A 25343-nucleotide genomic window follows, 5' to 3' on the forward strand; every position below is an offset into this window, starting at 1 on the left:
TACGTAGATAACATGTAAGAAGGCAGTGAAATCGGGGGGCTAGAAAATACTGTTTGTGAATGTACTTTTCAGTAGAGAAAATTAAAAAACTTGAGACCTGCTCATTTCCTGTTTTTATGCAGCTGTGACATTGAGATGGTCAGATCCAGTGGCTTCTGAGATGTTGCCGCCAGCACAAAATCACTTGACCTTTGTGTAGTGAATCACCGACATACCTGTGTCCATCAAGGTTTTGCCCTTTCTAACTGTTCCATTCCAAATGGAGTCTTATTTACACTGCCCTTTCAGACTACTTTAGTCTGGGTGTGTTTGAAGAGTCTCCCATATGGAGTCTTGACCACCAGTTTCTTACCAGTGCATGGTAACCCGGTCTCCATGCTCTTCCCAGATCCTCTTTACTCTGGAGGCTGGAGCCATAAGCGTCTCCTTGTTTGATGAAGTAGAAGGCCATTCGTAGGCTCTGCCTGAATCCCTCTGCCTGTCTTGGATAGCTGCCAGTAAATTAAATCAATTAATTTTGGCTCACAAAGCTGGCATTAATAGATTGGAGTTTAGCTCAGCTTCTTTGAACACAGTCTCCAGGTTAACCCTAATCCTGTGTGAAGTTGCTTATTGTTCAGTTGTAGCTTGTCAGCACCATCTTTCTGTGTAGGAATTCTCTCCCCCACTCCCCTCCCTCTCCCCCTTCCCCTGGAAGCAGAATGAGAAATATTTCTCTTTCTAGAAAAGCTTAATTAAATTCTTCATTTTAGTTTTGCCTATATCTGCCCTTAATCAAAATTTAATGAAAATATAATTATGTAGAGATTTCCAAGCTTACTTTGGTAAACTAGCATAGATAGGCAGGTGTGATGGAGCCCTTTCCTCAGTACTCAGGAGTTGGAATTCCCAGAAGTGAAGCTGGTTGTGTCATTGTGCCCTTGTTACATTCATGCATCTCCATGTATGACTGTGTGTGCATTAGGAGAATGTGTTTCCTCCATGTTTGTATAATTTGAGTTCTGTTTTGCATCTATCTCAATGCAAGGTAAACTATAATTTCCCTATATTTTCTAGATCTTATTCACTGTTAGTGACCTTCCTGAAGGCAGTCATCTGGGTCTAAGGTCCTCAGATGGGAACATCAGGCTTCCCTTTCTGATGCAGTACTTCTGTTTAATGTGCTCCTCTCAGAAAGAGTCTGTGTGGTCTTTATGAAAAGGACTTTAGGAAGGAGGAGAGAGGGCAAGGACAGTGGTGTTGAGTGGCATTGCTCAATGAATACAGAATCACAGTCTCCCATGTAAAGAGAAAGTTCATCAGAATACAGTCTGGCTTGGAATCTAAGTGGTACGAGAAGCCCTTAATTTCCCTTCCCATTCCAAAGAGGTGACTCCTCAGCCTGACCGCCATACTTCTCAGCATCTCTGTCTCCCCAGTAGGATGGCAAGAATTCAGAGGATTGCTGCCAGACATGCCCTAAATGTGGATAGTATGGATGAGGATGCCAGAGGTGACTTAGGCCTTCAGTGCTGGGCATTGTGAACAGACCAGAAAGCCCCAAGTTTGTCTCCGGGATGCTGTTTTTCTGTCAGAATTCTAGTTAATTAACATTTTTATAAAGCCAGCGTGTGGATCAGTCTGGTTTCTAGTGACAGCTAAGTAAGTGGCTTGGACAAACACTCCTTTAGCACATGTTATCGCAAATGTGTGGGGATGGAATGCCTCGCATGAGAAGCTGTGGAAAGGGCCCAGGCACAGGAAGAGAGGGCAGCTGGCAGCAATTACCTTTCTTCCCTTAGACTTTCTGGCTTTGTGTTGACTCATCTTGTTGCCAGACAGAGTAGCCAGGTAGGCTTGTGGCCACAGTATGCAAGAAACTGGGAGTCCAAGAATCTCCTGGGCCAAGAAAAAGAATGGGTTTGGATAGAGGGAGTGATACAAAAACAGAGACAGCGACTGTGGGTGTTTTCTACAGTTGCATGGTCCATTCTTTTCACGGAGGATCCATGTACTCACAGTCATATCTCTTCTGTCCAATATCCCACTGGCCAGGTTCGAGTCATTTTAGGGATCCGAGTAAGCGAGTGTCTGTTAGCCAAGTCTTTGGTTACCCCAAATTAGCTCATGTTCTCTACTGCTTGTTTCCTCTAATTATATAGTGCATATCCAAACCCTCAATTATCCAGAATAAACCAGGCTGCCTGCTCTGTGTGGAAAGCATTTGACGGTGGTTATGATTTTCTTGCCTAGACCTTGGCAATGCCTCACTCATTTACCCTCCTGGCCCTTTAAGATTTTGAAACCCGGTTCTTGTGTAAGTGGGACTCATCTCCTTGAAGAATTTCTTCCCTGGGCAGCTTGCCCTTTTGAAACCTTAGTCACTCTGAGCAGTACCCGAGGAGTCTCCTTGACTTTAATTTTTCTGCATAGCCCTATTTGTATGTAATGTTTGTGGTGTCTGACTCTCAGTTTCATATTGCCGAAACTCATGCCTGTGAATGTCTGGGTCACTTTTAAAAAATGGACAACACTTGATTACTAATGAGAAGGTGACTCATTTCCTTCCAGGCAAAGACTGGCACTGGCTGTCAGAGTTCATGGATGTCCCTACAGTACAGATCAATGATGGGATTTACATATGCCATATAAATTGACACAGGGTCTCTCTACATACCCTGGCTGTTTTGGAACTCACCCGCTTCTGCCTCCCTGGGATTAAAGGCATGGGCCACCACCATACCTGGCTCCTTCTGAATTTTACAGGAGTTAATGACAATGTCATGAACTGGGGTACTGAGCAGGAGAGGCCTTTACACTAAGCCACAAGGATACCTGAATATCAGTTCTAGAGAAAGATCCTCCACAAATTTATCGAATGGTTAATTCCCCATGAGGCTAAGTGTAATATTCACTTCCCATACCACTGTCTCTCATACACACATCAGTCATTTAGATGCCTTGTGTAACTTACTGTAATGTCTACAATTGTCTGTGCTCTAGAAAACAGGCTGCCATGCTGGCCTGGGGTTTCAGGGAAGATGCTAAGGCCTAGGAAGGGATAGAGGTTCTTTGGGCTCTGGATTTCTTCTTGGTGCCCATATTGTTGAATATCGTTAGTTCTCTTTTCCTTGGTCTTGACCTCCTTATGAGTCCTGTGAGGGCTTAGCTCAAAGTGAGACCTGGGCAATCCTTCATTTACATAAGCATGCATAGGCCCATTGAGGGGATAGTAGGTACCATGAGGGGTGTGAAAAGAGAGGGACATGGGCATGATTCTTGCTCAAGGAGTAGGACTTGGAGTGCTGTTAGTAGCCTGGTTATATATAGTGGGACAGTGGCCAAGACATACATAACACTGCCCCCCCACACTGACACCACCAGCAGCATCCTTATATTCTGGGGTAAAATTGCTGAAGGAGTTAAATGTCAGTATTGAGGAAATCACACTTAGGAGGAAGTTAAAGGGACCTTAGGGTGCACCTACCTTCCACTCCCTGCATTTGACGAGCTGAGACAGACTACAGCTGAGTGAGTTCTTCTGTATTACATGACTGGCTAGAATATAGACAGGATTGAGCCAGTTCTCTTGATCCCTCTAGGCAAACTGGATGTCCAACCTGTTCTTTTTCTTCATGGTTGCAACCCTTTAAGGACTGACATGGGCAAGCATATATTTCATGAAAAGCAGAGATTACACACAAACAAAAATTAGTGTTTTGGTGGAGCAGTTTGAGAGAGTAAGAACATTAACTCCTAGTACATTTCAATATTTTAAAGTTCGATAAAGCCAAACAATATGCAGGTCATTTGTAGTTCTTCTTGAGCCGAGTGTCCTGTAGCTCCAAGGGCTGTGGACATAACTGAGGGAACCGTGGAATTTTAAAGTGACCGTTGGAGATGGTTTGGCCAAGAATCTTACTTTAAAAATATCTGTGTATTTTTGTTATGTGGCAGGGTGTTTTGCCTCTGTGTGGGTATGTGCTCCACCTGTGAGCTTGGGGCTCCTAGAAAGCCAGAAGGGGGCATCAGGTCTCTTGGAGCCAGAGTTACAGATGGCTGGGAGCTGCCGTGTGAGTTCTGGGAACTGAATTCTGGTCCTCTGCAAGAGCAACCAGTGCTTGTCACCATTGAGCCCTCTGCCCAGAACCAGGCATCTTATTTTAACACACAGGAAGACTGAGGATCAGAGGGGAAAAGTGATTTGTTCAGGGTTACATGTCTCCCAGCAGAGGCAGGGTTGGTCTAAAGGAAAGGGCCATGGGCAGCAACTTTGCCAGAAAGATCTGGCATCTTGAGGCCCCTGGGCAGGACATTTTAAAAACTATGTGCTAATTCCACTTTAATATTCATTCAAATAGAGGACAAACTGCTAATTGCTAGACATACCATCATACATTTACACATATGTATGTATGGCAGACTTGGATTGTATGTGTATGTACATACATGCATGCACTTGTCTCCTCTAGAGCCATCTGGACTGGACAGCTGCAGTCTGGACAGTCTTTAGTGGAGCACTGCAGAGAATATAGGTAGATCTGTAGTAGCCTTACCCTGGCTCAGCCCACTCAGTGAAGCACCTCTCCAGAGATGCTGTGGACCACAAGTTGTGTGCTGTTGTGGTTTCTGCTGGAGACCGGCCTTGTTTGCGTTTGGGAGATTGTATTTGTGCTGGGTCCTGAAGCGCAGATTCAGCCTGGGTTACTTCAGCTTTTGGGGTCTGCTGTGCTTGCTGCCAGCGCTATCTAAAAGTGTTTTAGTTCACATGTTTTTGCCCTTGCTCTTGGTAAACTTGAGTGGTGCTTTCAGTGTGTCTGTTGGATGTTTAGTTTCTGTAGTATGAGAGACCATAAACCACTGTAAAATCTCAGATATGTTTTACTTACAAGGATTGGCCATGCTCCTATTTTTAAGAGGAGTAGTGGTAGATAGATGCCACATTCAGGTTAGGCACCATAATTACTTTGCAGATGTCCATTATTTTTATTATCTCAGTATTTATTTAGTTTTTTGGTGTTTTGGTATCTACCCATGAGCTACACTCCCAGCCTTCATCCTTTTTGGTTGTATTATGCAAGAAGGTGAGGCAACCGACTGTGCTGCTCCTCAGGCCCTTAAGCTATTTTTCTGAAATTAAGCATACTTCATAATAGGTGCTTCTATCTACAGCCCTGTTCTGTTCTTCTCCTTCTCCTCTTCTTGTCATGGTCTTGGAAGTTAAATCCAGGGCCTCAGACATGGGAATCAAGTGCTCTATCAACTGAGTTTAATCTCTAGCAAAAATGGCCTTATTTGTAGAAAACAAGAGTTAACCTAAACTGTAAGCAAGCGTTTTGCCTTTATGATGTCAATGCAGTCCTGCCCTCGGAGCAAGCGTCAGCAGACTTCCTCAGAGTGCTAGATAACACATGTTTTAGGCCAAGAGTCAAGCTGACACTTCTGTGTCACTTTATATGGCCATTTAAAATGTCACCAGTGATAGTTCCCAAGCTGATGATACAAACATGATGGTAGATTTCCCCTGAGGACAAGTGTGTGCCAACGGACTTCGGGGCATAAGAGCCATTCTTCAGCTTCCTGTTTTCCTGGGAGAAGTGGCAGATGATGTTTGGTTGTTGTTTTAATGTGCAGATGAAGTTCTTGAAGCAGATGAGCGGAGATTGCAAGCAGTGAATCACACTTGATCCATCTGGTGTCAGCTTTTGGGTGATGCCACTTTTCTGGCTAAGATGGTCTGTGCAGGTTGATGGCCACAGTCAAAACAGAAATGCTCCTGAAATAATGAGGGACCCAATTCAAAGAAGTGAAATCACACACTTTTCTTTGGCAAATTTCTCATCACTATCCCAGTAATGAATGTCAGTTGATGTAAGCACCGCAAAAGTTATCATTTGTGTGGACAAGTTTTGGGGATGGCTGTTGTGATAGTGATGATTTTAATAATCATATTTGCTCTTACAAGCGTCTTGAGACGCTGTATAGGTAACCCCAGCCCACCCTCGGAAGCAGAGCTGGTGCTGACTTCAGGCACATCGGTGCAGTGTGAGCCTCTCACACAGGCACTGCTGGTACCGGCTGCATGTGAAAATCGGGTTTGTGTGCAGCAGATACACACGTCTCCTTATGAGTTCTGGGTAACTTCATATTTTTGAGGAAAATGTGATTTAAAGAAATCTACTCCATATGGGGTTGGATGGCTTTGAATAGTCTTGGGTGTATGAAGGTTAAAGGGTAGGTACTCTTTGTATGAAGAATTTTAATTAGTTTAAAAATCCTTTAGGTAAATAGCTCAGCCCTGTAGCTCTGAAACTTTCAGTGTAATTGAAGTCTTAGAGTCTTTCAGTTGTAAAGATTCTGTGGACCCTTGCATCTTGCCCTTTGGCATCTGTTAAGAATGTGAGCGCTGAGCAGCTGAATGACTTCCATATGCTGGTCACTGTGTTTGGCACATGAGGTATAGCAGAGAATAATTCTTGTCTATTAGGGAAGGTAAATAATTACAGTAAAGTTTAATGCACTATGTCAGATTTATGGGAACATAAAAGTGGGGATGTCCCTCCCCACCCTTCCCTTTCCCTTTTCTCTCCCCCTTCCTCTTTCTTCCCCCTTCCTGTAGCATTTCCTTCTCCCTTCTCCTCCTCCTCCTTCTTCTGTTTCTGGGAGTACGGACTAGGGTCTTACTGCCTGAGCCTCCCAAGTGCAATTCTAGGCAGCACAGGCCATCCTGCCTAGCAGGAAATAACATTTAAGCAGGGCCTTGAAGCAGTTTTAGGGTGTGGTTGCGACAGGAGTGCAGAGACGGGGGCCTCTGTGGATGGTGTGAGGAGTGGTGGACTATTGCATGTTCTTTGAGCTGGAAGGTGTCGAGTCCAGAGAAAGTTCAGTGCATGAAGAGAAGCTATCCTGAGACAGCTGTTTGAAGACAATGCACCAGGAGTTCAGGAATGTTCCCAGGGGTTGGGAACAATGCACAGCAGCATTTGAGGCCCACATAGCACCAGCAAGGTCTGGCTCCCTCTGCCATAATGCAAAAGTCACCCAGATAGACTGTTATATTACTCACTCATAGTGGCAGCTTGGAATGTGGACCAGATAGGACTTAGTGGTGTAGAGAGTGCCTTGTGAGGATCGCAGACCCCTCTGTGCAGACCTCAGAACGGCCCTCTTCTCTCATTCATCTTGTCTGTTACGGTGAAGGGTGCTTCCTGTGAACTCATGACTAGAGTGTGTCTGTCGTGTTTTAGTCACACTCGGATATTTTCTCAGAGTCCAGGGCGGGTGGTAAAGGACTGATATGTGCAGGAAGACAAAGGAAAAGCCACTTTCAGTTACAGCAGGGACACAAGCCTCAGCACTGTTTGAATGTCCCTGTCCCATCTTTCAGAAAGTTGTTGAAGAGCCTGGACGCCCAGGCTCAGCCCTGGAGCTCTGATAAATGAGTTCAGACTGCCAGCTGGGAGATAAGGGCACTCACAAAGTTCTATGTAAATAAAGCATGGCTTCCCATTGCCTTGGCTTCCCATTGCCTCCTCTCCAGTGATTCAGTCTCTGACCAGGACCAGCGAAGAGGTGCAATGCTGTGAATGAAGGGCCACTTCAGCCTCTTCAATTTGGATTTATTAGAATCAGCGTGTTTATTGCTTTATTCAGATGAGGGGGTGGAAAAACCTGAACACATGTGAACCAAGCGAGGCGGGGCTCCAGGAGACACTCCCCAGCCTCCCGGCTCCCCTCACAGTTTTTTTTCCTGTGGGAAACTTTTTAATTTGGAAGCATTCAGCTAATGTGGGAATCAAGATTAACATTTTCTGAAATACTTGTACAAGAAAGGCAGAAATGTGCTGTCCAGGAAGCAGATTTACATAGTAGAAAAATGCCTGCCCCGCGGTGTTTGGTAGCCTTTGTGTATTAGATGTGATACTGTGTGTGTGTGTGTGTGTGTGTGTGTGTGTGTGTGTGTGTGTGTGTAGGATTGATTATATTCTCATCTTTGTTTCCTTTACATCTAATTAAGAAGGCCCTAGAATGCATGTTTTATCACAAACAGCCTGTTTGGGGCTCTCTACTCCAATACTTCCTGCTTCCTACAGAGTAAGCTATATTGTTTCCCTTTCCCTTTCCTTTAATTTCCTTTCTCTTCTGGGGGGGGATCGGGGGGGGTGAATGAGAGTGGGGATGGTGGGGAGCAATGAACATGATAGGTGACTTCCATTTTCTCTTTTTTTTTCTAAACCAGGAAGTTAACTGTAAGCCTGTGCTTTACAAAACAACAACAGAAAAAAGTCAGCAATGAGCACAATCCCCTTAGTTAATTTTGCAGAGTCACAGAATTTAGAGGTTAATGGTATGGTGAGACATGGGGCCCAAGTTCTTAAAATGAGGGACACATTAAGGCTACCGGCCTGGACTCTTGAGCGCACTGAGACATTTATTCTGGAGTCTGTCCGCTCTGGGGCACCTACATGTTTTCAGCCTGGCTTTGGGAATTGAAAGTTAAATAGAACTTTCACTGGTTACTGCCAGCTTCGGCTGTTAGCAATTATTTTTTATCTATTTTAACAGGGGGGAACGGGAACAGGGCAGGGGCGGGTGGTGGCAGGAAACCTGGCTGGCATCATGGTTACAGGAAAGAGCAGACGGATTGGGGGCCCTTCAAACCGTAGACCTTTGTTACTGACCAATGCTTAATTTGGTTTGTGGGTTCTGTGAGCTGAGTCCCCCTCCCTGCCCCCACCCATTTACCTTGAACGACAGTTCCCTCTCCTGTGCTCAGCAGACAGACAGGCTGCCACTGCAGAGTACAGGGCCGAGAGGCCCAGAGCGAGAGGAAAGTGGGTTGAAAGCTGAGTTCTGTGTAAAGAATTTTCTGCTGGAAGCTGGCCCAGAGGGAGTCAAGAGGGGCTTTAATGAGGAACAGCTGCACCGCGATGCAGCTCACAGGAGACAGCTCCCCCCATTCTGTACAGTTTTTGAAAACTTATGATTTTGAAATTGCTGTTGTGTGAAGTATGCCCCTCTTTCTTGTGTGTGGTGGGGGTTTCACTTGTTGTTGTTTTTAATGACCAAATCCTCACCCCCCCAAAAAAAATTTAAAATAAAATAAAAGTCCTCAAAACAAAAAGAGCTGCAGTAAAGCCTGGGTACAATTTGGGCTCACCCTGCTGCTAGAACATTTGGTGGGGAAAATAGGGTGAGCGAACACTGGTGTTTAGTTGGAAAAGAGGTCTATTTCCTCAGACTTCAGTCATTTTAGAGCTGACAAAGCTGCTCATTGCTTTTTGCTTTTCTCTGGACGGGTGGCTATTCACTTGGGAAATGTGAAAGGGGAAATTTTTCTGCCCTGTATTACTAGGGAGACAGCCCAAGTTGTAGCCATTGCAGATAGACGGGAATTGCCTGCCATTCATGTCTCTGCTCCATGCTAAGAATCCAGGCTGATATGTCTGTGGGAGGCAGGGTCTGGCTGGCTGTTTCAGGCAGGGCTGCTGTAAAGGGGTCCCTTTCCTTTCTAATGGAGTCTTTTCTGCTCCTTTTCTTGCCCCTCCCATGCCACATTCACCCTAATCTACCGTTTTTCCTGTCATCCACAGTGGACTTTTAAGGACCAACTAATAGATGTAGCTACGTGGATCAGGAAGCCAACATCTGCACTGTGTCTGTATATTTGCCTGTTGTACACAGCTCATAAGAACAGAACCACACCTGTGGCAGTTTGGTTCTGGCTTCTTTTGCTTAGCATAGTATTTCCAAAGCTTATCTATGTTATAGCATATGTTATGGCTCTATTCCTTTAAATGGCCAAATAATACTTTATTGCATTGGTACGATGTAAACTTCAGCTATTCTGAGTCATGCTGATATGAACAGATGAACATATTTTTATATGAATAATGCTGGCATGAACATATGCTTTCAGTTGCTGTGCATATGTGTGTGGTGTTTGTATGTAGAGTATGTGGTATGTGTGGTATGTATGTATGAGGTGTGTGTATGTGGTATGTATGTGAGTGACTGTGTGTGTATGATATGTGTTGTGTATGTGGTAAGTATGTGTGAGGGTGTGTGGGGAGGTAGAATTTTAAAGAAAGACATATAATGGAAAGATGATTGAAACAGCAAGTCAGTAATATTACTTAACTACTATATAGCACTTACCATTTGCTGCATGGTATTCTTAGTGCTGATGATGTAAAGACTCTGTGTGGGCTGGCACTCGTACTGAATCTGTCTTACCACAGAGAGGGCTACTGCTCTGCTTGGAGGTCCATGGGGCCCACATAACAACCAGAGCTGCAGTGCAAGTGTACTGTTTGTGGAGTGGAAGCTTAGTAGTGTGAGCACGATAAAGGTGCACTTACTCAGGCCCTACTGTGCTGCATGTTGTGTTCAAGCAGAGACTGCCTACTGCTCCTCAGGAACATCTTAGGAATCCTTCTGTCATTTGGTAGGAATTGTCTTACAGTACTTTAAGGCTCTGTTACTCAAGGATGCACAGAGGCGGGGAAACAGGCAGCAAGATGTCTGGCCTGAGACTTTAAAGATGATCAGAACTATTATCAAGAAGGAAACTAAGGAGTTTGGTTAACAAGACTTGGCGGAATGTGGTACTTCTATAACTTAAAGGTATTAAATAAAGTGACTTCAGATTATGAATTGGATCATTAGAAAATTGGGAGTGTTAAGATTTTATGGGAAAATGATCTTTCCCCAGTGTTTTTTTTAAGCCATTGGCAGGACATATCAAGTTAGGTAAATGGCTTAGAAAACAGATCTGGTAGCATAGAGTAGTGTCTTTTGGAGTCTGTTTAGGCCATTGTAACAACGACAAACACTAAATATAGACATCAGACAAGACCAGGGCAGTCCAGACTGGATGAGGGAAAAGGCAGACTGGCTTCACTAGGCTTTGTGAGAGACAGGGTCATATGCTGGGTTGCAGGAAAGTGGCCAGCAGAGCCTCCGGTGGGAATGGGGGCTTCCTTATGGTGAAAGGTAAAATCCTAGCTAAGCCTCACAAAATTCACACTCTCAGAAAGTAATTGTGATGGTTAGGATGCAAGCTGTGTTATTCTGAGTAAGAAATGGATGGAAAAGAAAGAGGGATGTCCACACGATAATTTGGAGAAGCTCACTTGTGAATGTTTGAAGAAAGGAAACAAAGTTGGACTTCCTTGAAAAGGTAGATTAAGAGACCTGTATATATTTTAAGGAAAAGGTGAAGAAGACATGGGCAATGGCAAGCTGAGGGCATTTAAAATAGGACATCATGTCTTCACCCATAAGTAGGTTAGTTTCATATAAAGAAGAGAGTGGTTCTGCTCAGGGGCTTTAGAAGCCTAACTGTGCTGTGTATCATTCCCAAGTGCTGACTCGAGGAAAACCCAGAACCCATTGCAGAACTAAAGGTCCAGCCCGTCCTTGCAGCTTCCCTCCCTCTCTGCTCCTTACTCCCGTTGGCAGCAACACAGGGTCCCTTGCCCTCCCTAGAATAAGCTGGGGCTGCTTCTGTCCTTAGTCCTTTGTGCTCTGTGTCTCCCTTTCCTCAGCCACCTGTTCTGCGTTTTCCTATTAGAAGTTGAAATGTTTCTTCCCCCAGCCTATGTCTCCGCCTTCAACTCCATCCCTTCTTTAAAGACTTTGTTTTGTTTTTTATTTATTTTTTTCAAGATAGGGTGTCTCTATACAGCTTTGGCTGTCCTGGAACTCACTCTGTAGACCAGGCTGGTTTCTAACTCATGCCTGCCTCTGCCTCCCAAGTGCTGGCATAAAGGCGCGCACCACCACCTGGCTCTTTAAAGTTTTTTAAAGGGTTTATTTGTTTTTATTTTATGTGTATGGATGTTTGTTTGCATGTATGTATGCCTATCCTGTGCATGCCTGGTGCCTGTGGAGGTCAGAGGAGGGTGTTGTGTCTTGAGCCTGGAGTTACAGTGATTATAAGCTACCCTGTGGGTACTTGGACAGAACCCAGGTCCTCTCCAGGAGCAGACTGTACTCTTCTTGACCGCTGAACAATCAATCTATCCAGCACCGCCCCAGCGCGCCACCCCCCCCCCCACCTTCTTGATTTATGTTTTCTTCTGTTTACTGTTTCTTTTGCTTCTTTTGTTTTTGTTGTCTGCTGAAATTTACATTCATGAGCTCAGAAGTTTTCCAAGCACAGTTGTCTCTCAGTATCAGTTGGGGTTGACTTCAGGAACACCAAGGAGTCTTTATATAAAGTCACATAGTATCTACCTGCCTGTTACCTGTAATGCTTAATATAATGTTAGTGCTGTGTAAAGAGTTGTCATGCTATATATCTAGGGATGTCAAAGCAACTCAACAAGGCCAGTGTGGACACCACCCTGCCCCCCACCTGGACATTTTTGACCCCCTGGTTGATTGAATCCTTGGATGCTGAACCTATGTGTATCCATGACTACTAGAAAAATGCTTGGCATATAGTCAGCATTTGCTAAGTGTTTGCTCTCATAGTTAATGAATGAGTTTAATATTTTTTTTTGTGGAAACTAGTAGAATATTCTTCATCATCATTAATGTCATGATTAATAAGCATATTGGATGCTATTAATAGGCTCCATGTCTTCTCTGCTGAAGACTTGGCAAACTTGTGCAAAGTTCCAGGGACTAAATATTTTTGTGGGCCATGTGGTCTTCCTGCAAATATTCTACTCTGTTGTTGTGGCAGCCATGGCCATCTGCAAACGAGCAAGCATGGCAGCACTCCAATGTGACTATTTGTGGATGCGGAAATTTGAATTTATGTATCTTCCAAGTGTCACAAAATATTATTTTTTAAGTTTTTCAAGCATCTGGAAATGTAGAAACCATTCATGGTTTATAGGCCCTACAGAAATGGGCCACGTCAGATCCCCAAGCCATCCCCTGCTCTTCTCCACTGTTTCTGGCTTCTTAAACATGATCTACTTAGTGGAAACTAATTTTCCATACTTGGTAGGGAACAGCCATTTGGATTAAACCCTAGAAACAGAGAATCCAGGAGAGCATCTTTGAGGTCCCAGAACTCTCATGTTGGTCCATTTTTGTTTTCCTGGGAACCTTGTTTTCATTGTATGTTTATGATGCCTACATTTAAATGAGTTTGCACTTTCTTAGCTGATGCCACATGGCAGCGCCGGGGTGGTGTAACAGTTGAGGAGCAGAGCTGGGCAGAGCCCACCCGGGTTTAGAGGCATGCCATTATTCACAGGGTGCCTGGTTCCCACCCAGGAGGATCAACCAGGCCTGATGCCTAGGGGCCTGCTGCTGTGAGTGGGAGGAGGGACGCAGTTTCTCAGCGTCTTCCACAACACATTTCTTGAATAAGCTGCAAGTGCTTTTAATAATCCCTTTTAGGGTTAATTTTAGCCATGCCACATTGGTGTCCTCTGTGCCTCTATTTAAGAAAAAAAGAAACCCAGCAAAGCTCTATATTATTCTATTGTCAAATCAAGCTGTGATTGGTATAATGCATTATATTTTCCTCAGCCAGCATGGACAGAAAAATGTTTTTCATTTGCTGAACATTTTAATACTCACAATATTTTTTCCCCTCACATACTTGCGTTTGCCTGGTTCTCACACAATCCCACAGTGTGAGTAGCCTTTTTTTTTTTTTTTAAACTATTTAAGATGTGAGGGAGAGAAGCAATCAATCGGCTCAAAGTTACAGCACCTGAACTGATTTAGTTTTCATTGTATGTCTGTGCGGATCTGTGTGTGGGTAGGTGCATGTGAGTGAAAGGAGACCAGAGGCATCCTCTAGGCTCCTCCTAGAGCTGTAGTTACAGGCACTTGTGAGCTGCCTGACGTGGGGGCGGGGAACCAAACTTGGGGCCTTTGCAAGAGCAGCACATTCTTAACCACGGAGTCTCTCCATCCCCAACACCTGGACCCTTGACAAGACCTCTACCCTGCTGAGGTGCACTCACTGTCTTCAGCCAGTCACTGGTTCCATCACTGTGACCTCCGCTCCCTTCCCATCTGGAGAGTGACAGACCTACTGTTGAAGAGGCTCAAGAATCCATCTCCTCCCCCTCTGCCACACTTCTCATGCACGGTTCTGGGAAGGGGTAGGAGGCTGTGGCTGATTACATCACCACACTGTCCCTGTTTACCAGCTGTTTTCTCCACCAGTCATTACAGCTACTGCGCAATTCTCCTGAGCATGTTGTCTTAGTTCCCTTATAGCTTGCCTTCCCCATTTTCTCAAAACCCTTGACCCCCCCAAGACCTCACCTGGCCAAGTGGTGGCTATGCTTGGCAAAAGTGAGAAGGAGTTCAGCATGGCTTCAGTGCTTCAGGTCACCAGAGAAGATGTGGCTGGGAGCTGGGTCTGAGGGTGAAGCCTTAGTTTGGTTTAAAGGTGTTGTCTTTTAGGTAATAGTGGAACAGGCTTCTAGATCACTTTCCTGTCCTCCAAAAAGTAAAATGAACAGATAGGTTGAGTCAGGTATCTGGGGCTGTAGCTGGACAGCAAACTTGTTAGGATCAAGGTCTTTGATCTGCATGGTTGTTAGTGGCTCCATATTAGCGTCTCCGTCCTGAAAGCGAGAGTCCCCACCCTTTTGGTGCTGTTTAGAGAACATTGTTATAAGGGATGTGCACAGTTTCAGGTGGTTGTGTGTCTTATGAAGTAAGAGGTGGAAAACAAAATGATTTCTCATACTCTAACATGGAAAATATGGGGGAAAGTTATTTTGAGGCAGGATCTCATGTGGTCCCAGCTGGCTTTGACTTCCCTATATAGCCTAGGATGACTTGAACCCTTGACCCTCTGTTTTCTCCCAAGTCCTGGGATTGCAGGTGTGTACAACCATGCCCAGCTAGAGTGTAACTCTTGGATTATTTCTCTGTTATACATAGCTGTTTATATGGTAGTTCAGATATTATACATACTTTTAATTATACTGTGTCTTTTCAAATGCTTATTTACCAACATTTAAAATGTCTTTTAGAGCCCTTCTCGAAACTTCTTTTCCTTTTTTGTCTTAGTCTCAGCTGCTGAAATATAACCCAGAGAGCCATGTGTGGACCAGAGAGAGAATAACTTCCCTTTTGTCAGCATTCAGTTGAGAGGGGGGGGGGGTACATGGTGGCATGTATATGTTAAACTAGAAAGTCTGAGATTGTCTTAGTCTTGTCAACTGCCTTGTCAGAATGAGAACGTTAATAATCAAGGAGACCGGTATGCACAGTGCTCTATGTAGAAACCATTGCAGTACGTGCCTGTGTGGCTCTTCGAGGAGGGTATGCTGACTGGCTGGCAGACCCTGCTGGATCACGCACCTAGTATACTGTGAACTGCCAGGACTCAGAAGGGCCTGGGGATATAATAAGATCTCTGAGCACCCCTTCTCCTGAAGTCAGGGGGTTTGCAGGCTATACCTACAGATGTCTTTATTCATACTTGAATATTTTCTTGCATGTATAGCATCATTATATTATAGCATCATTTTCTGGTCTATGGACTCAGACAAGTAGTTAGGTGTCTTTCATGGATTTTTGTTTTCTTTTTAAAACAGATGTCCAGAGGGCTTCTTGGGAGAATATTGTCAACATCGAGACCCTTGTGAGAAAAACCCCTGTCAAAATGGTGGCATTTGTGTGACTCACCCCCTGTTGGGAGATGCCATCTGCCGATGTGCTTCAGGGTTCACAGGAGAGGACTGCCGGTACTCAACCTCTCACCCCTGCTTTGTGTCTCCCCCCTGTCTGAATGGAGGTACCTGCCACATACTCAGCCGGGACACCTATGAGTGCACCTGCCAAGTCGGCTTTACAGGTAATGGGTTTGGCTTGAGCCTGTGCCTTCCTGTTCTCAGCAGCAACTGTACTGTGCACATTTAGATCTCAGTGTCTCACTCCTCGGGCGTGTTAGAAACTTCTCACAGCTGCGGTAAGGCACCGTGATCAAAGCAGCTTACAGAAGAAAGAGTTTATTTTGGCCTATGGTTCCAAAGGGAGGATCCATAGTCACTAGGAAGGCATGGCAGCAGGCAGCCAGAACGTTTGTGATCGTTTTTCAGCCACAGACACAAAACAGCGCTGTGGAAGTGGGGTGGGGCTGCACGCCATCATAGCCTGCCCTTATCTGTATGCTTCCTCCCCAGACTGCATTGCCAGCGGAGGACCAAGTATTCAGAGACTCGAGCCTGTGCGGGGCGTTTCTCATTCAAACCGGTGTACATTTTAGCATTATGACACAAGTTGGAATATGGGGAAAGGCTCAGAGACATTCAAAAGTCTGTTAATAGGGAGGTGTTAGCTATTTTAAGCAAACAAGAGCTACAAAGTATAATTAAGAGAACATAAAATATGTGAGGTACTTTATAAAGTATAGAAAGAGAATAATTCAGGAATAACATTTAAAACGTTTTCCGTATCGAGGCATTGAGAATCTTTTTATATGCCACTTCTTAGTTTGTAAGATATGAGAATTTTAAGGGGCTGAAGAGGAGAAAGAAAAAGGGTGAGATGCCTAGAAGTATTTGGTTATTTGCTTCCTAAATTCTCCCTCTTGTCACTCAGGGACTGTCTTTTCTAGTCTCTCGAGCTCTTCTTTCTTCCCTCAGCTTGGTGAAAAAAGAATTGTTTGTCATTTTGGCCCCTGCCAGAGACACTAAAGCAGCAGTTCTATAAATCTACAAGCCAAAGTAAAAAATGTACTCAGGAAATTAGACTGCATCTGTTGTGTTTAAAGAAAAAAGTAGTGTCGACTTGTTCCTGTCACCTAAGAGCTCAGTTTAGTAACCATATAGTGTGAAAATCTGTTTTATTCATTCAGCTGACATGGTTGAGAGCCTGCTGTGGGGACCCAGCCTTGTGCTGTGGTGGCTGGCATGGTTGAAGGAGACAGCACACATGGGGGCGGGCACTGAGGATGGTTTGACCCAGGTAGCAGCTGCTGAGCTGCACTGCGGTTATGAGGGAGAGTCCACCAGGCAAATGAAAGGGCCGCTGGCATTCCCAGGCCAGGAGCAGCTTCAGCAAAACCGGGATGTAGGAGAGCAGGTGGACGCATACCTGTGCCACGGGACTGGTGGAGCCCTGCAGGGCTGGCTTCCCGTAGCCAGCACTCAGTCCCCTTGTGCTCCCTGTCCACGGAGTCTTGAGTCTTAGCCAGGGGCCCCAGGGAGCTTCTGGAAAGCACTGTGTGTCTGCAGATCTTGAGGTAACACAGATGTGTTCTGTAAAATCGGAAGTCTAGGGGTCTCCATGTAAGCCCCTGCTGTTACTAACAAGTAACAGGGTGGGAGAGGGAGCTGCTGAGTGTGACCCATACTGAGTTCTGTTTCCCTTCCTTCAGGGAAGCTGTGCCAGTGGACAGATGCCTGCCTGTCCCATCCCTGTGCAAATGGAAGCACCTGCACCTCGGTGGCCAGCCAGTTCTCCTGCAGATGTCCTGCAGGCATCACGGGGCAGAAGTGTGAAACTGATATCAATGAGTGTGACACCCCGGGACGCTGCCAGCATGGTGGCACCTGCATCAACATGCCTGGTTCCTACCGATGCCAGTGTCCCCAGGGCTTCACAGGCCAGCACTGTGACAGTCCCTATGTGCCCTGTGCACCCTCGCCTTGTGTCAATGGAGGCACCTGCCGTCAGACTGGTGACTTCACTTTTGAATGCAACTGCCTTCCAGGTAAGGAGCTCCCTAGGCTTTGGGGAATGGGTGCAGACCCATCTCAGGGTGGAGGTGGAGGTGCGCGTGGCCTAGACCCTCCTTTAGGAAATATCCTCAAGCAGGGAAAAGGGGAAGTGAGAGCATTGTGTGGGGTGGGTGGCTGGTGAGGGAGGGGTTTTATGGGCTTACTGTGGTCCATAAATAGATCAGGGGGTAATTTAACATGTCAGAGTTTATGATGATGAGCGCTTAGGAAATTGTTTATTGTTCCTTTTGGAGAAACAGTGAGAAGAAACTGGAGAAATAGCCCTGGGAAAGGGCCAGGCAGGGGAAGGGAGTGGGGAGCACTGACAGCCAAACACGGAGGAGTGTGTGTGTGTGTGTGTCTGTGTGAGAGTGTGTGAATGTGTATGTATGAAAGTTTGTGTGTGTCTGTGTATGTATGAAAGTGTGTGTTGTGTGTGTCTGTGTGAGAGTGTGTGAATGTGTATGTATGAAAGTGTGTGTGTGTGTGTCTGTGTGAGAGTGTATGAATGTGTATGTATGAAAGTGTGTGTATGTGTCTGTGTGAGCGTGTGTGAATGTGTATGTATGAAAGTGTGTGTGTGTCTGTGTGAGAGTGTGTGAATGTGTATGTATGAAAGTGTGTGTGTGTGTGTGTCTGTGTGAGAGTGTGTGAATGTGTATGTATGAAAGTTTGTGTGTGTCTGTGTGAGAGTGTGTGAATGTGTATGTATGAAAGTGTGTGTATGTGTCTGTGTGAGAGTGTGAGAATGTGTATGTATGAAAGTGTGTGTGTGTGTCTGTGTGAGAGTGTGTGAATGTGTATGTATGAAAGTGTGTGTATGTGTCTGTGTGAGCGTGTGTGAATGTGTATGTATGAAAGTGTGTGTGTGTGTCTGTGTGAGAGTGTGTGAATGTGTATGTATGAAAGTGTGTGTGTGTGTCTGTGTGAGCGTGTGTGAATGTGTATGTATGAAAGTGTGTGTGTGTGTCTGTGTGAGAGTGTGTGAATGTGTATGTATGAAAGTGTGTGTGTGTGTCTGTGTGAGCATGTGTGAATGTGTATGTATGAAAGTGTGTGTGTGTGTCTGTGTGAGAGTGTGTGAATGTGTATGTATGAAAGTGTGTGTATGTGTCTGTGTGAGCGTGTGTGAATGTGTATGTATGAAAGTGTGTGTGTGTGTGTCTGTGTGAGAGTGTGTGAATGTGTATGTATGAAAGTGTGTGTGTGTATGAGAGAGAGAGAGTATTTAGTAAGCCAAAGCGACACCAAGATTGGAGAATCAGCTCTCCTTCATGCTTCTGTGCCCTGGACATAGGGGTGACTCTTCCCACCTTGACTGGGGGGGTACCCTTTCCACCTTGACTCGGGGATACCCTTTACATTTTGATTTGTGGGGCAGGGTGTACCCTTCCCGCCTTCAAACTGGAGTCTTTTGAAAGAAACTCTCTGTCAATCAGTGGTGTTTTCTAATGAGCTCTGGTTGTTGATGTGGGAGAGACTAATCAAGACACAGCACCTTCTCATACTCATAGCTGGTCAAGGTGCCTAAGCACACACACAACCCAGGATTGAAGCACAGAGGAGTCGTGTCTGGAGGCCCAGAGCCTGGTGTTCCCTACAGGGAGAAAGGAGCAAGCCTGGCCAGTTCACTTCGCTCTGTATAACAGTGATGAGGAGGCTGAAAACCAAGAATTTTGATTGGGAACAGAGCACAGGCAGCTGGAGCAGATGAATTACTAAGCAACAAAGATCCTGTTTTTATACAAATACCCTTAGTACAAAAACAAAAGAAAGAAAACTGTGTGGGGTGTGTGTGCGTGTACTGTGCTAAATAAGCAGAGTTGTCTCAAAAAGAAGTTGTTCAGCCACTCTTCGAGTGGGAGCCTCAGATTCTGGTGTTGAGAGTATAGCTCACAGATAATGGGCTTTGTGTTTCATCTTTAAATGTCATAGGTCAATCCTTGGTATAAAACCAAGTGGTAAGTTATTTACTTAAAACATATTCTTTTAACTTATTTATTTTACATTATGTGTATGAGTGTTTTGACTATATGTATATCTGTGTACCACATATGTGCCTGGTGCCCAAGGTCAGAAGAGGGCATTGTATCCCCTGGAACATGATCCACCTTGTGGGTTCTGAGAACCGAACCTGGGTCCTCTCCAAGACCAGCAAGTACTCTTTGAATCATCCCTCTGAGGCAGTGGTTCTCAACCCTCCCAATACCGCCACACTTTAATACAGCTCCTCATGTTGGGTGACCCCCAACCAACCAGACATTGTTTTGTTGCTACTTGATAACTGTAATTTTGCTATTGTCATGAATTGTAAATATCTGACATGTAGGATATCTGATCTGTGGCCCCGAAGAGGTCGTGACCCTTGGGTTGAGAACCACTGCCCTAGACCCATTTGATTTGGTTGATTTTAGTCAATAAAACTTCATCGAATAACTGCCATATTCCAATACCATTCTATCCTGTGATTCAGCAGTATGAGACACTGTCAGAACCCTGAATCAAACTAACCACTTAACCAGGATACAAGGAAGTAAATTTAATTGTACTGCTTTAGTTTCTCTTTCAATAAAGAATAGATAACACTATCGTTCTAGATACTAACTGTTTATTGAGACTTGCTATCACCTTCATTATCTTGTAGAAGGAATAACTAAGATATCTTTCTTTGCTCTTGCATTTGTTTACATTATAAGAGCTAAAAACAGAAATAAAAATTATAAACCATTTCCTGTGTAAATATTTTAATATTGCAAACATTTTAATAGCTAATGTTGTAATGGCCCAAGTGGCTCATAATTGAAGTTAGTATGATTTATCGCTAGGGGCTATATGCCATTTTCAGATTCAAGAAAATTACTTTTAATAGTTGCCTAGAACAGGAGACTGATTTGGCAGCAAGATATTGACAGGAAGTTAGACAAGTCAATAAAGGAAGTCTTTAGCTGGGAGAGTGACTATTCACTCCATTGTTCAGCATTGTTATCCGCCAGGCTCCATAAGAACCTCAGGGGATTCCGAGAGTGTCCAGGAAAAGCTCACCAATGAGATTAGCGGCTCCTCCTTGAGAAAGGAAATAACCAGGGATTCCGCAGCTAGTGGCTGCCCGGGCTGGAGTGGTAGAGTAAGAAGGTTTGCCTGATTAGGTGCGGTGCTCATCATGTGTGGGCGTATGTGCTCATGTGTCTGTTCATTCGTGTACGCTTGTGTGTGCACGTGCACACATCTCTAACACTGTGCAGAGAGGTATTTTTCAAGTTTTCTCAGGCAGAAAGCCATTTACTAAGAGTTGCACAGTGAATACTGTAGACAGGTTCTGGAACCCAGGCAGGCCCTGTGTCCCTGTGGCCACCACACTGCAGTGCTCATCTGCTTCCTGGGGTGCTGTGGAGTGTGTGACATCTCATTAAATGCTTTGAGAGTTTGGATTGAAATGGAAAGTTTACTTTATGAGGAGAAGACCCTCCCACCATAACTAATTAGTGTTTGTTGCACATTAGCCCAGGTGTGTGGTACACAAAGAGGAGAGTGTAGTTCAAAGTTCTTTCTTCATGTGGCTCCCTTCCTTGCCCTTACTCTGTACAAGAGATTGAGGTGTCACCTAAAACAGTAGTTACCATCTCCATGTGGTCGGCAACTTGAGTTAAATGATTGTAATTTCAGTTGTCACAATGGGGAGACAAAGTCAGCAGGACACAAAGCTGTCCACCAAGGCCTCCCGAATGCCTTGAATGACCATTTCCCACCACACCGTAGGTCTCTGCACTAATAAGTGTACCCTGACCACTCGATTTCAAATTGTAACCATCTCCTCCAGCCCCTTAATTACTGGCCCTGGCCTACATTTTTGTTTTCTTTTTCTGTGACACTTAGATTCATACTGTATAATTTGTACTATATCATTTACTTCATTATGCCTATTGTTTATTGTCTGTCGTTTCCAAACTCAACTACTGCTCTTCTGCACCATGAAGGCTAGGATCTTTGCTTTTGTTCACTGATCGCTGTCCCAAACACCTGAAAACAGAGCCCACCTGGAACGGACCCACAAACACTTCTTGACTGAGCATAATATTAAGTCAGTATGGTGGGTAAACAGATCTCATTTTCCATCTGGAATCCTGCGTCTCAGGTTCAGGTGCTTTTATCTGTGGACACTGATACTGGATAAAAGTAATTTTGGAGTGTTTTCAGCTCTGACAGTTGGAGATAGTACATAAGTCAGTGATAATGTTGTAATGGTTAAGGTGTCGTTTTTTCCCCCCTGCAAAGAGCACTGTAGTTACTGTGTTGACTACAGTGTTGCAGGACCCATGAGGAAGGAATTCATACCACAGAAGTGATTCAGCTTGTGCAACATAGAGAGAAGTGTTGCTCTGCAGAGGGAGGGAAAAAAAGAATATCGACAGGAAGCTATGAGACTGGCCTCTCATTCCAGCCTCTAGGATCAGTAGCTGCCACTAACCCAGACACTTTGGGAGCTTCTGTCACCCAGCATTCTCAGCAGCAGCCCCCGAGCAGAGTACCCAGCTTCAGTCATTACAACGTGATAGCAAAATACGGCGTGAAACACATGGTTCCCAGTATGTTTGGGTCCAAGCCAACCAGTGTGGGAAATGAGTTAGGCAGTTTTGTGTGTTCTGTGTGTCACCATGGGCCACTACTCTGTGCAACCTCCCCGTGGTGGTCCTGAGCTCACAGTTGGAACGAAGAGTCCTCAAGGGACTGGCCCTTTCTCCTTCCTCTCCCGCATCTCTTGATACTGTGAATTCTCGGAGCTCTCTCTGGTCTGTCCACTGTGGTCAATGAAAGCTCCTCCGTGTAGAGGTACACGGCCCTGTACTCTGCAGGCTGATTATATGCCATGTCCCTGACATCAAGTAAAGGTCAAACACTGTGTGCCTTCTCTGCTCAGTCGTTACGGGCCTTAAGTGCAGCTGGCAGTCAGTCTCGCTAGCATTTTCACACTCAGGAACATGTGCTGCTTTTTTCTGTTGTTCTGACCATAACCGGCGGCTTTGTTCTTGTGAGACTTCTTTCTAGGGAAATGATGGCGATTCTCTTGCTTTTGTCTGGCTCCACATTCCCCCGTTTCTCATCAGTCATGAAGACTCTCAGTCTGGCCGGTGTGCCATCTCACTTGATTTCCTTCCCCTCCCCACCCCTCTCCACCCCCATACAGAGGGCCTGAAGATGGGAAGACACCAGCTCTCCTGAGAGATGCTGCTCTCTGCGTGGGAGGATGACTTCAAAGACTTTCCGCCCAATCCTCACTGCAAGTGTTACTCAGCAGAGCGGTCCACAGTTTCATACAGACGCAGTCTTAAAATGGCCCTTCTAAGTTTAATTTTATCCTTTTGGCCTTTTAAGGACGTGACTTGGCTTTCAGTAGTGGACTCCTTTTAGTACTGCTGGCAGTATGAGCCCTTCTGTGACTGACACTAATCCATCTACTCCTACATCTGATCAGTCTGTTACTCCTTCCCCTACAGACTTGAAACATTTTTGAGAAATGAAGATTGTAACTTATTGCCCCTCCCACACTTTTGGATGGATAGTTTCTTCCAAGAATCTGCTAGCCCTTTCCAGAAAGAGTCCTAGATATTTAGTTATTTTAATGTGCTTATTTGTCTCTACATCTCTGTTTAGAAAGCATTAACTATGTCTTAATTGGGGGAGGAATGACAATGGCTTGAGTTTGCTCAGATCTGGGCACTTTTGTTGAGGGAAACCTCTGGGGTCTCAGAAAGCATATTGACTAAAACCAGGGTTCCCTCTTGGCTGCTGCTTACTAGCCAGGCAATCCTAGGCTGGTGAGCCCAGCTTCCGCATTTGTAATGTAGGAGGCTTAAAGGATGCTCTAATCTCCTTGGTGCAAAATATTATGAGCTCATATGTTTAAGAGCCTTCCCCTAGACTAACAGGTTTACTGAGGTATAATTTACATACCACACAATGTCCTCTTAAAAATGTCCAGTTCAGTGGCTCTTACTTAGTAGACTTACAGAAATGTGTCACCATCTCCATAGTTAATTTTGTAATGTTTTCATGCACCAGAAGACCCACATACTGGCTATTATATGCCACCCTTTCTTCCTGAGTCCCTCCAGCGCTTGGTGATTGCTGACGGACATTTCATATAGATGGAAACCTTCACTGTGTGGGCAGTTGTAACCGGCCCCATTCACTCACCCTGACTTCGGTGTTGTACAGCATGGTAGAATGCCGGGACACTCCGTAGAATGCCGGGACACTCCGTTTCTTTCCTTGCTGTCTAATATTCTGTTGCTCAGTCTTGCCACATTGTATTTCTCAGGGGATTGGCATTTTGACTCTTGTGTTGTGTTGTGAATGATGGTCTGTGTTTTCACTTTTTGTGAGTCTCTACCTGGGGGTGGAGTTGTCGTATGGCAATGCTAACCTTTTAGGAATGGCCAGACTCACTGCATTGCAAAGCCTTTCCAGTGCTCTGCACTCCTGTCAGTGGCGAATGAGGACTCCAGTTTTCACATCCCTGTTGGTGGTCGGTGCTTGTCACCATCTGCCCTGTTGATGACAACAGTCCAATGGATGTGAAGTTAGGCGTCTCCATGTTTTGATTTGCACTTTTCCAGGTGGCTTGCAGTGACAAGAGGTGGTCCGTGTACTTGCTACCTGTGTGGGTATTTGGGGATTGTTCACTGAGAGCCTTTGTCATTTTGTGATCAGGTTATTTGTATTTTTCATTAAGTTGTATAAGTTCTGAACGATATATCCTAGACACAGGTCTTTCTTACTGTATGTATGACTTGCAGATATTTTTTTCCCATTCTGTGGGCTGCACTTTCTCTGGTTGCTCAGATGTTCTGGGGAAATCTATTTTTCTTTTGCTGCCTGTGCTTTTGGCCATATTTAAGCAAGCTTTGCTGAGCTCAACTTAGAAAGATCCATCCCTATTTCCCCCGGTATTTTAAAAATACTTTTGGCATCTTCATCTAGGCCTCTTACATGTGTTTTCAATTAATTTTTATGTGTATGTGGATACAAGTTCATCCTCATGCTTGCGGACATTTAATTGGTTAAATTAAGTGCTCTTTACATCCAACTCATTTCATTTGGAGCTACGTCCTGTGAGTCCCTCCAGTGGGAATGAAGGTGGAGATGCTCTGCTGAGTCTTCTTGCTGACTGTGCAGCTAGGCTGAGAGCTGGGTGTGGGCGGTCTGACCTTGGAGCCTATGCTTTAACAAACGGAACTCAAGATCTTCTACCCATTTCCTTCTCCTCTGCTTACCCATTGATGAGGAAGAAGTAGCTTGAAAATCAGCTATGAAAACACTGTCTTTCCTGCCTCCCATGGTTTTGTTGTGTTTCTTGATTTGCACATGATTGGTAAGTTCAGTTAGCTGTAACACTGGGTAGTGCAGGGTCAAGGGCCCAGTTTCTGTTCCTTTCAGCAGAGCTACATGGGCATTGCTGCTTGCCTGCTGCCTTATTCACCAGTAGTTAGTATTGGTCATGAGAGACTAAGTCAGGGAGATGATGTTTCATTTGGGTCATTACACACACCATCAAAGGTAATCAGGGCAGGAACCTGAAGACAGGAACTGGAGCAGGAGCCATGGAGGCCTGCTCTCTTATACACCCCAGTACCACCTGTGGAAGTGTGGCACTCCCAGCAGTGTGCTGGGCCCTCCCACACCAAATCATTAAGAAAATGCCAATCTTAT

At 45.0% G+C, this 25343-nt stretch overlaps 1 protein-coding gene across 1 annotated transcript in view; it reads left to right on the plus strand.

Annotated features, from left to right (window-relative positions):
• Positions 1 to 25343, plus strand: part of Notch2 (notch receptor 2) — a 135316-nt gene that overhangs the window by 44708 nt on the left and 65265 nt on the right. The window contains exons 3-4 of the mRNA XM_051199130.1: positions 15510 to 15769; positions 17294 to 17629. Of these exons, the coding sequence (XP_051055087.1) occupies positions 15510 to 15769; positions 17294 to 17629 (596 nt within the window). The remainder of the gene's footprint in view (positions 1 to 15509; positions 15770 to 17293; positions 17630 to 25343) is intronic.

Source organism: Phodopus roborovskii, unplaced genomic scaffold (genome assembly GCF_943737965.1).
Source record: "Phodopus roborovskii unplaced genomic scaffold, PHOROB, whole genome shotgun sequence".
Classification (NCBI taxonomy): Eukaryota; Metazoa; Chordata; class Mammalia; order Rodentia; family Cricetidae; genus Phodopus; species Phodopus roborovskii.